Source organism: Barbus barbus, assembly GCF_936440315.1.
Source record: "Barbus barbus genome assembly, chromosome: 33".
In the NCBI taxonomy this organism is placed as follows: domain Eukaryota; kingdom Metazoa; phylum Chordata; class Actinopteri; order Cypriniformes; family Cyprinidae; genus Barbus; species Barbus barbus.
In genome coordinates this window covers 28533819-28546624 of record NC_136761.1, presented here as the reverse complement: position 1 = coordinate 28546624, position 12806 = coordinate 28533819, and the positions used below count along the sequence as shown (strand labels likewise).

General features: G+C 34.9%; 1 protein-coding gene across 1 annotated transcript in view; it reads right to left on the bottom strand.

Annotated features, from left to right (window-relative positions):
* fat4 (FAT atypical cadherin 4) overlaps window positions 1-12806 on the bottom strand; it is a 99993-nt gene that overhangs the window by 20381 nt on the left and 66806 nt on the right. Inside the window, exon 7 of the mRNA XM_079390216.1 lies at window positions 674-854. Coding sequence (XP_079246342.1) covers window positions 674-854 — 181 coding nt within the window. The remainder of the gene's footprint in view (window positions 1-673; window positions 855-12806) is intronic.

Sequence of the window (12806 nt, the reverse complement as noted above, 5' to 3'; positions counted from 1 at the left end):
TCTATTCGCCAAGTATCTTATCATATGGGTGGCAGGAAGATTAATTCTTCATTCATCTTTCCAATCCTTTCATAATTCCCGCAGCATGTTTTCTCAGCTGTGCATCAGTAAAAACACCCGATTTGAGCCGTTCCCATGCTGCTTTGAGTTTTAGTGAGGTTCATTTTCGGGGCCCGTGACACAAACTCATTCTGACAGTAACATGCACACATGGCAAATTCAGAGAGTGAGACAGGAATTCCACAAATTACAGAACAAAGTGTGAAAAACAACCCTGGTGAAAAGACAACAACATCACCCACAGTCACGCATCGTCCGCCTCACGCCAGTTCAAGATCGGTGAGAATTATGATGTTGTGTCGATGCATAAAGCTGGTTCTGTGAATTAAGAACCGAAGCCCCTCACTGTCCCGCTGCCCCCCACTGGGCTCTGATCTGTCTGTCATAATTCATTATCATCCTCATTAGCATGTGTTTAGGAAAGTGGAACATGTTGCCCCCACGTGAGCTCATGCAGGGGCACTTAAGAGATACATGACTAACAGGTAGTGTGTGTGTGTGTGTGTCGCTAAAAGTTTGAGGACAAAATTACAAAAAAATGTCTCCCAATCAAAAAGAGACTATACTTTTGAATTTTGACTTCAATGTATAGTATTGTGTATGTGTGCCGTACCTGATCACTCCATTGAGTCCTACATCAGCATCTGAGCTGTTGAGCAACAAGACGTCCGTTCCGGTGGGCGCATCTTCAGGAATGGTTGTGTGGAAAGACATTGAGCTGAATGATGGAATATTATCATTCACATCACCAACCAGCACCATTACGGTACCAGAACTGCTTAGAGATGGCGTTCCTACAAACACAGGAGAAAGTTCATCTATATATGTGTGTGAAGCAGAAATGAGTCTGTGTTGCACATGTTAATCTGACTAAATTCCAGGGTCCAAAATTAACACTCGCCAAGTGCCAACTGTAAGAGATTGGCTTGCAAATAATACATTACGCGCTAGTTTGCTGGTAACTTTGTTAGAAGTTGTAACATCATAAAGAGTAAGAATGAGAGTCTGACACTCACTGATGTAAACAAATGAGTGATTTAAATCAGACACACACAAACGTCTCCTACAGAAAAATTACGTAACACTTTACTTAAAGCCTTTATGTATAATGCATTATAAAAGTAATGTTTTCTTTAATGTTTCAATGTATTAATTATGCATTGTACAATCTCATGAATAATTGTAACCACAGTTTTCTCAACTTGTTGTTTTCATTTTATACAACAAAAAATTGAGAACTCAAATCTCCTGAAGATGGTTGTCTTAAACCTTTAGGTTTTCTCAACTGTTGATTTTTTTTACAGTGTACCCCTTAATAACTCTTTATAATGCATTATACATACAGGCTTTAAGTAAAGTGTTACCAAAATTTCTGTCAAAATTCACGTCTTTACCTTAGAGAAAGATTTACCATCAAAATTTAATCGAATTCTTTAAACACCCACTCATGAGGAATATGCCACCAAAATGTACAATAATAATAAAAAAAATATTAGGAACAAATTTATGATTTTTGTTTTAGATAGTTTTATTCAGTCTTATCTCAAATATGAAAGAGACACAATGACCTGCATGATTGTGGGTTAGTTAATTAAAACTAAACTAATTAAAAAACTATTTTGCTACTTTAAATAAAATAAACATTAAATGAAAAAAATATTTATATCATTTTATTTCAGCTAGTAGCCAAGGCAAAACTAACTAAAATCAAAACTGAATTTTCAAAAACACAAAATTCAAAACTCAACATTCTATATATATATATATATATATATATATATATATATATATATATATATATATATATATATATATATATATATATATATATATATATATATATATAAAAAAAACAACACGAAAAACATTTATAGCAGAAAACAGAAGAACATTGATGAGAGAAAATTTGAAATGAATGCAAACCTAAAAAAAGTCTCAAGTCATTAAAGATCTAAATAAATTAACTTGTTTTATAACTTAAATACAGTTTGATGACTGCTAAGAATCACTGGGCTTTGGCAGGTGTGACGAGTTGAGTTTGGACCCTCTTAACTCATTAAACACAGATGGTTTGATATTCTAGCAGCACAGATTAACTTCTCCATCTGAAACATCTCTGCTGAAATCCCGAGCTGGAGTCGGTACCATCTGTCCAGCGCTAATCTCTGACTCACTGCGTCTCACACACTCAGGAATCTTTAAATATACAGGGATCGTTGCAGGGGGCGGCACGCTTTACAGATGCAATCCTGCTGTTTAAAACAGAAAGAATGCTACTTTCAGCAGAAATCAGGCCGCAGTGACGAGAAGCAGTCCGATGGGTCTGAGGAGATTGTGTTAAATGACTAGCAGATGACAAGAAGCACCGAGGGGTAAAGTGATTCAAACATCTGCCCCCTCTCGCCACGAATGAACGTGATTAAAATGAATTTGCTCCGTGCATAAACTCAGCCTCTGATAACATTGTTCACTTCTACAGCGCGGCAGAAAATCCTGCTCGTAAAAACAAAAGGCAGAGAGAAGAAAAATGGCTGCAGATTTTCCCCTGGCCTGCAAGCAATGTGAGGCGTTTTTCAGAGCGTGTTGTTCCTGCAGGCCTCCAGCAGATTAGTGTAACTAATAACACATGCTAATAAGCTGTTAGCACACGCTTTAATCGCCTCATCCTCACTGCGAAGACAAAGAGATTAGCATGGTGTCAGATTAGCATTTATCTGATGAGCATAAGGAAATGTCTCTGTGTGTGTGTGTGTGTGTGAGTGTGTGTGTGTGTGTGTGAGTGTGTGTGAGTGTGTGTGTCTGTCTCATTCAGAGCTGAAACAATGTGACCTGTGTCTGATGAGAGGATCCAGAGAGAACGTCTGCTGTCTCACACAGCCTAAGACCAAAACAATCCTGTTGCACACATATTTACTTTATCTAAATGTATTTTCATCGTTAGTCCATGTAATTCAGGTCCATTAATTAATATTAACAGATACAACTTTTTATTTAAAAAATGCATTAGTAAATGCTGAAATTAAATAAGATTAATAAATACTATTTAATAATACTTCAAGTTGAATGAAATTTTATTGTAAAATGTAACCAAAAAAAAAAAACCATGAGCTCATTAACATGATCACGCTTATTTGCATAATAAAGCCTATTCAGCATTCAGAAACTTCAGCTGCTTTAATGAATGATGATGTGCAAATAATTTACAGCTATTTTTGGTGCAAGAAACCTTGACAGACATTACAAAAATGAAGAACATTTACACTTTAATAACTGAAGTTTTTAACTTGACACGTAGTCTTACAAATGTCACACTCATGCTCAAGACGATGGAAAAAGCAGTGAGACGCAGCGGTCTAACCTCTGTATTGATTACTCATATTGATGGAGTGTGTTTTGAAGAATCAGCAGAGTGTCGCAGACACTGACTCACACACACACACACACACACACACACACACAGACAGACAGACGCAGGTATGTGTGAACATGACAGGTCTCCATTACTCATCAGTAATCAGACGTCTGATCCGGTTAATGTGATCAGTTCAGATCTGTGTTCCTGCACATCAAAATCTCTCTTCATCTGTCTGTCTCCGATTTAATACGTCCAGTTGCAAGACAAACAATTTCATTTGTATTGCCAACATTTACACCTGTGGCACACAAACCCTGCGAAACCACTAATGTTTGCGGAGTGGATGAGGAGAGACCTCTCATATGATTGTAAAGTGCTTTGGGTTCACAGCAATGCACAATAAAGCACTATATAAAGGCCTAAATCAATCAATATCAACTACACTCTTTTCCATATTGATTATTCACAGGTGTTTTACCTGTATTTTGAATTATGCATTTCCTTGACCGTGTAATTTTTCTACTGTTCAACATTTAGAGTAATATTCTGTTTTACTAAGAAATTCATCACTTTATAACTGTTTAAGAGAGAGTTAAATAAGTTCTGAGAAGGTTCCTATTAAGTAATTAAAATGTTACTTTTAAATGTTCAAATGTTCAGAATGTCCAAAACATTTTCATTTTTTTAAATGTGTAAAAAAAAAAAGTTTTTGCTTGGATGCATACATCGGAGAAAAGGAAAACGGGGAACTTTATCACAACGTTTTTTAAGAGTTATACAAATGTTAGGAAAACGTTCTTAAAATACTGTTTACACATTCTTGTAACATTGAGAGAAAACATTCTGAGATCAACTTGGAATGTCCTTATGATGTTATTTGAACTTGACGAGCATTCTAAGAATGGTTTTGTAACCTTTAAATAATGTTATAATCCAAAAAAAAATAATAATGTTCTAAGAATATTAAAAATAAACATTCAAATAACATATTTTGGTTAAAAAGGTCAGCAGAATGTCGTAAAAATTGTTTTAGTAACCTTTAAATAATGTTATCACAACAAGAAAATTGGGCTTTTCAATGTTTTAAAAACATTGTGGGAACATTATTTTGAAATATTTCTATAACCTAAATTTGATATCTGGGACAAATGTGATCTATTACGTGAACGTCCAACTAAAATGTTTCATAAAACAAGTTCCATGAACGCTGTATAAATGATGTTTGTGCTAACATTCTGAGATGGTTACTAAAGACCAGACAACTCTGAACAAACGTTCTGTTCATGTTATTTGAAGAACGTTTGTTCATGACTTTGAGAGAACCTTGCCAGAACATCCTGTTAGCTGAGCTGAACTATTGATTAGAACCTAAAATCCTGAATATTTCATATCTCACAGTCCTAAAAGCTTGTGTTTCTGGGTGTTTGTGAGTGAAATCAGAGCTGCATTGTTTCAGGATCTGCTCCTGTTCTCCAGGATTCTGCTGGACCAGATCCAGCCACTTCCTCTCTGATTACAGGAAGTGACGTCACTGCCTGTTTACGAGCAGGAGCTTGGGTGAGTGTTTGGAGGAGACCTGCACATGAAGCTCAGACCTGACAGCAGTTCAGCTCAGAATGTGTGTGTTTGTGTGAGGCGGCCCTGCTGCGGTTTGATCATCAGTAAATCACCCCAAAACTCCCCATAATCACACAGCTCTCAAACTACAATTCAATTTAAGTTTATTTGTATAGCACTTTTCACAATACAAATCGTTGAAAAGCAGTTTTACAGAAAATGTCAAGTTTCTACATTATATTCAGGAGTAGGTTATTAGTGGTGACTATGATGGAAATGTACAGTAAGAGTCATGCAGTTAGTTACAAATTACACAATCAAACAGACGGTGAACACTAATAACTGCAATGATTATAATGATGTGAGCGTGGCAGGACAGTGTGAAGATCTGCAGATGTGTTGGGCTCTGAATGTTAGTTTCTCTCTGTTTCTGTTTATTTCTTTCTGTCATATTTACTGCAGTTACAGGAAAACCGATGAATCCAATTAAACACACAAAAGAGTCTCATGAGCAGAACATGTGCAGCTCAGGGTTCACCAGAACATCAAAAGAAATGATGAAATGCTCTTGTATTTCAAGGAAACCGAATGTTATTTATAAACTGAAAAAAGTTTGAAATGCTCAGAAATTGCCGGAGTATATTTCACAAACAATTGCAAAGAAATGGCATGTAGGACACTGAATTAAATGTCAAATTCTGAATCAGAAAAAAACATTTTCTTGTAAAACATATTTTAAAAATCTTTTTATTTTTATTTTTAACTTCAAAAAATTGCTTTTTAAAGTGTAGAAGTGAAATTATTTATGATGGTTTCTCACATTTACTCCCAAATTCGTTCACTATTTTCAGTCGATTATTCTCTTTTGTTAACCAAATTACAGTGAAATATTACCGCATTCATATCATTTTAATTGTAATCGTCATAAAGTGAATCATTACAAAAAGTACCATTGTATAAATGCTTTTACAATTTAAATCCGTGTTTTTCTTGCATTAGAGTAATGCACATTTCTGCAGGATAAATGGAAATGATTCAACAATATAAACATCTTAAAGTCTAAAAAAATAGGCTTTTTCTTTATGCAAAATATAGTAATCTTTTCTTTTGATTTTGAGGTGAAAAATGACAGACACACACACACACGGGTCACATCAGGTCAGTTTCACTTGTGTCCAGCACTGTCCTCGTCTGACTTCAGATTAGATTATGAACTGAAGGACTCGTGCGAGTGTGTGTTGTGTGTGTGTGTGTGTGTGTGTGTGTGTGTGAGACAGAGAGAGAGAAACACAATGCAGCTATCTATGATGCTAAACTCCTCACCGGATGCAGTGACAGATTAAGGTTACTTTCCTCCCACAATCCACAAAGAAACACAGAGTATCACTTTAAGAGCATGCTTCAGCCAGTTATTATCATTAACTAAAACCAAAAAATTTGCATTACTTGAAATAAGCATTACAGTGTTTTTTCAGCTGCTTCCACACAAACTCTCTCCTTGTCACAGTTTCTGAAAGCTGTCACTCAAACAGCAGAAGCACAAACCAGATCTACAAAACCAGACACTAATTCTCAGCCTTTGACTCAGTTTTCAATTTCATTAAACACTTTTTGCAAAACACAACATGCAATTCTCAATGCAACGCACTCAAATCTAACAGGAATTAATATTATGGCAAAGGTGTTTGCAAATGTGTGCTTTTGAGATGTTTGTGATATTTTCAATGCAGTGCTTCATTTTGTAAGAGATGTGAGGTGTTTTGCATATGTGACCCTGGACCACAAAACCAGTCATAAGAGTCTTTTTATTTTTTTAATTGAGATTTATACATAATCCATAATCTAAATATAATTTATTACATTTAATTTATGGTTCTGATTCTGTGGCTGTAGTCACTCAGAGATCAGCGATGGATGTCCCGGTTCTCGCTCTGGAAGTCATTCAAGCGTGTGCTGCATCTTAATTCAGCTGTAAACTCACAAACTCACAAACATATGGAGTCGCGTAAGCCGCTTATGAGCCACATTATACTGACCTGCTGCATGTGTGTTATTGAGACACTATTATAAATATGTTGAATTAGTTTTCATTTTAGTTAGTTTTAGTGGTTCTGTTGTGTATTGCTGTTATTTTATGTATATATTTTTAAAATGTCTATTTTTTTATTATTATTTCACTTTTTAATTTGAGCTGTTTAGATATTATTTTTATATAAATTGCTACTTATATCAAATTTATATACATATAAGGACTGTCAAACGATTAATCACATCCATTATAAAAGTCAAACTCAAAAATAGCATCCAAAATAACAGTGAAAACAAATAACAAATAAAATTATAATATAAAATAATTTAAATAAATTATAAAATTGTGCTGTCGAACAATTAATCAAGATTAATCACATTCAAAATAAGTTTTTTTTTTTACATAATGTGTGTATACTGTGTATATTTATTATGTATATATAAATACAAACACATGCATGTATGTGTATATATATATATATACACAGTACCCATACATATATAATGTAAACAAAAACATTTATTTTGGATGCGATTAATTGTTTGACAGCACTTTTATTTATATATATATATATATATATATGTATGTGTGTGTGTATATATATATGTATATATATATGTGTGTGTGTATATTATTTATTGGAATGAGAGATGTTGCTTTAGAAACTAGCTGAAATAAAATAAGTTTAATGTTTTTCAGATTTTATTTTAATTAGAGTTTACTTTAAGTAATGAAAAGGTTGTTTTTTATGGTTTTAGTAAACTATAATAACCCTGGTGTGGCTCATATCACTGAAAGCACATGATGACTCAGCATAGACTTCATATGAAGTTAATTCTAATGACAATGAGAAACGCTGCAAGAAAATGTTCTGCATTTTTAACATGTAAAGTGGATGTTGAGATTCTCAGTGGAGTAGTGAGGATGAATGGGAGGTGAATATACAGGGCAGTTTATTTACTCCAAACTAAACTCTGAACCGCTTCAGATGCACAGAGAGAGAGAGAGAGATGGTCAATAAAGCTGCAGTGCACTCTGGGATGAGATGTTTGAGCGAGAGCGGATCTGTTGCCCTGTTACTGCTTTATTAACTGTGTGTTTGGAGAGACTCAGGAAGAACAAAGACTGCAGGCTCACAAACGCTTCCTTCTCTCGAACACATCAATCAAACACTCATAATCAATCACATTTATTTCTATAGCACATCAACAAATACTGTACACTGCCTAAATCATACCACAAACCTTTATAAAACAATTAAACAACTTTGTTCTGCTATAAATGTAAAAATAAAATGTCACTTTTTTTATTTTCAAAAAATACAACTTACTGTAACTTTTATGTATAAATACAATAATAAAATACACTTAATATAAAATTAAATAATAAAATCATTGTATAAATTGCACGTACATTGTTTACACACACACACACACGAATGTATATTATTATTTAAATATATTAAATTAAATATGTAAATACAATTATATAAATTAAGTTATATCAATATATTTATAACTACATTATCATGTAAAATTTTGCAATTTTATATATAGTAAAAATAAAGTATATGTGACCTTGGACCACAAAAAAACTAAAATCTCCTTTAAAGTTGTCCAAATGAAGTTCTTAGCAATGCATATTACTAATCAAAAATTAAGTTTTGATATAATATTTACGGTAGGAAATTTACTAAATATCTTCATGGAACATGATCTTAATATCCTAATGATTTTTGGCATAAAAGAGAAATGTATAATTTTGATCCATACAAGGTATTGTTGGCTATTGCTACAAATATACCTGTGTTACTGATGACTGCTTTTGTGCTCCAGGGTCACGTATATGGTAAATACTCTCTTGCTTATCAGATGTACCATGTTGTGGCGTCTGAGAGCAGATTTTAGGCATCTCACAAAATAAAACAGAAAACAGTCTAATAATTCACTGACTAACTGCTTTCAGACTGACTTTGCTTCCACACACCATATCACTTTCCACACAGTATACACAGTATCACTTTTTATTTTAGTTTATTCATTTATATATTTATTATTGAAATGTTGTTATATGCATGTGTTAATTTTATTTAATTTCTTTATTTTCTTAAATATGTGGGTAGATAGTATTTATAGAGTTGTAACTTTTAGTTTTAGTTACTTTTTCTTATTTGTAAGTCGCTTTGGACAAAAGCGTCTGCTAAATGACAAAAGTAAAGTAAGTAAGCAAGCAGACCTGTAAACTGCATTAGATTGATTCATCTCAACACTTCATTAATACACATCTGCATGTCTGAAAATCAAGAGTCCTGAATGAAAAATGGACCCAATTAGATTATAAGTGGTTTCCACTTCCTCAGACGAGGTGTGCTCAGACTTTACTTCCACCGATTCCACATGCTGACGTCTGTCTGTGACTAATAAACACACCGGAAACTGTGAAAACAGTCAAGAACACATCCATGTTTAAAATAAGACGAATCCCAGACAACTTCATCCCTGAGGTATAGAGTTCAGCAAACACTGCAAACAGCACTGATTAAAAGCCATCGCAAAAACACCTAAAAAAGACCTGAAGTTACTTCCACAAATAGTTTGTTTGTTTTAAAAGAGCCCAAAAGTGTCTGAAAGCGTCCAAAGGCTGCTGTATATGATGTGCTGGAACGATAAAGAAAGGCTGGAGTAAAAGAGCTTTTATAAAGCGAGTGATTCTGACACATTCATGGCTCTTGATGTTTAAATGAAAGATTTGGCCGCCGAGGGTTTAATGCGCTGCGAGAGAGAAGAAACCTGAGAATGAGAGCAGGAGGAAGAGAAGCTCTGGGAAACACTCGCATATAAAAGAGTGTTCAACATCATTCACACACACACACACACACACACACACACTGTTTGGTCACATTTATTAAAGAGCCACAAATCCCTTAGAATGAGCCTATAGAACGATCACACACACACACTCTCTCTCTCTCTCACACACACACACACACACACACACACACACACACACACACACTGTTTGGTCACATTTATTAAAGAGCCACAAATCCCTTAGAATGAGCCTATAGAACGATCACACACACACTCTCTCTCTCTCTCTCTCTCTCTCTCTCACACACACACACACACACACACACACACACACACACACACACACACACACTGTTTGGTCACATTTATTAAAGAGCCACAAATCCCTTAGAATGAGCCTATAGAACGATCACACACACACACACTCTCTCTCTCTCTCTCTCTCTCTCTCTCTCTCTCACACACACACACACACACACACACACACACTGTTTGGTCACATTTATTAAAGAGCCACAAATCCCTTAGAATGAGCCTATAGAACGATCACACACACACACACACTCTCTCTCTCTCTCTCTCTCTCTCTCTCACACACACACACACACACACACACTGTTTGGTCACATTTATTAAAGAGTCACAAATCCCTTAGAATGAGCCTATAGAACGATCACACGCTCTCTCTCTCTCTCTCTCTCTCACTCACTCACACACACACACACACACACACACACACACACTCAGGGCCCTATAGCTCATGTGTTTGCTCTGTACCGTCTCCTCGTTCAGCAGATAAAGAATATTAATGGCTGGAGGTGGTTTAAAGCTGCTCTGTCTCCTCCTGGCACCGAATCCAGAACTCAGACTAGAACCCATCCGTCTCTCCATCAGTGACGCAGAGCGACTGGCACTTCTCCTTTAGCTCAGATGTTTGTTATGGTGCCTTTAAATTCACTGCTGCATTAACAATAACACCCTCAAATATATTATTAAATAACTTTCTCTGAAGTTGACTAAACTTACAATTTAAAGGGGATCTATTATGCAAAAATCATTTTTATAATGTGTTTGATCACAGTTGTGTGGCTGCAGTGTGTGAAAACCAGCCTATAATGTTAAAAATCCACCAACTCTTTTTTTTTATAAAACCAATAAATGATGAACAGTCTCTCCAGATGAGCCGTTTCAGATTCTCCCTCTGTTCACGTCACCGAGGGGAAAAAGTCCTGCCTTTTAGTGACTCCCTGCTCTATTAGCATAAACACAGCCCTGAGTGAGAAGCGGTCCGCCATTACTGGAGATAATACACTGTCAGCGCCAAAGAGGCTTTGTGTTGTGTTTTGGGATGCACTAATGAACATAGTCTCCATAATCTCCTCCCATCTGAGCCGAGGACACTGTGGTTAAAGTTCATTTTCGAAATAAATATCCCGGAAAAAATCTGTAAAGCCCCCTATATGTTTAGGAATTAATACCAATGCTTCATGCACGAACGTCAGCTCCAGGCTAAGTATCATGCGTTTGTTTTCCAAATTGTCTTTCTGAAAGAGCTTCTTGGCACTCTGTAAGGCTAATTGCTAAAGCTATCCCCGTCTGTGTAATTCATAAACGTGAATTTATTATGCACAGTACAATCAGATGACTGACTTTGAAACAGAGTAGTTTTCTGTAAAGATAACAGGCTTGTATTAATAGTAGAATGTTTATTTATAAAGGCTAGCACTGCTAATGCTGGAGCTCTTGAAGCTCCGCCCTCTTCTCCAGGAGCAACAGCTCATTTGCATTTAAAGCAACGCACTCAAATACAGAGCGTTTTGGCTCACACCCTAAAAGTGGGAATTTTAACAAGCTGTAAAAAAATATCTGTGGGGTATATTGAGCTAAAACTTCACACATAGGCTCTTGAGACATCAGAGACTTATTTTATATCTTGTAAAAAGGGGCATAATAGGTCCCTTTAAAGCAATTTAAGTTGAAACATGTTTTTTTTACAGTGTGTCTCATAACAGTTCATGTACACTGCAAAAAACAAATACAACTAATGTTATTTTAGCATCACTGAGATACTATTATAGTTTTTTATTATATTTTTTAATTATTTTAAATATTTTGTTTTTGTATTTATATTTTTTTAATATATATTTCTCTTATTTATATATTTAAAGTTTGAATTAGTTTTTATTTATTTTTATATTTTCCTTTTTCAAATTGTTAGTTTAATCTGTTGTGATTTTGTCATATTTTAATATCTATATAGCTTATTTTTTATATAATTTTTGGTTCCGTTTTAGTTTGTTATTTACATTAAGTTACTATAATCATTATATTATGTACATAAAGTTATTAAATAAAACTAAATGAAAATGAGTAGCAACATTTATGTATCCCTCCTATATTTTTTTCAGTTAACATTTAGTTCATTTCAAGAAACAAAAACACAAAAGTGTTTGGTTTTAGTTACAGTTTTTTTGGATTGCTTACACACTAAAATTAAAAGTAGTACACTATTAGCAAAACCTTGCACTCAAGAAGCAAAACATCAGCCCATATTTGCACAACTATAAGCACATTGTCAACCTCACACTTGTTGCAAAACTCTACACACAGTGATTTGCAAAACACTAAACACACTTAACATACATTACACACAAAAATCTATCATGAAGTCACTTCCTTGCAATACCAAAGCACTGACTGTCAAATTACCGCACCGTCCAACCAATTGGTTCAACACAGTCATCAGGTGTGCAAACACTTGTTTGCTTAATTGTAGACACACCAATCAGGTGTATAAGCACTATAAAAAGCAGCAGGTGAGTTCATCGGTCTTCAAGCACAATGGAAAGAGTCAGAGAAAGAGTAAGACAACGAGGAGGAGGACGGGAAGGAGGAAGGGGAGGAAGAGGAAGAGATGGAGGCCATGCTGGAGGTAGAGGAAGAGGAAGAGGAGGACAAGAAGGTGCTCAAAGAGGACTGAATCTGACAAATGAGA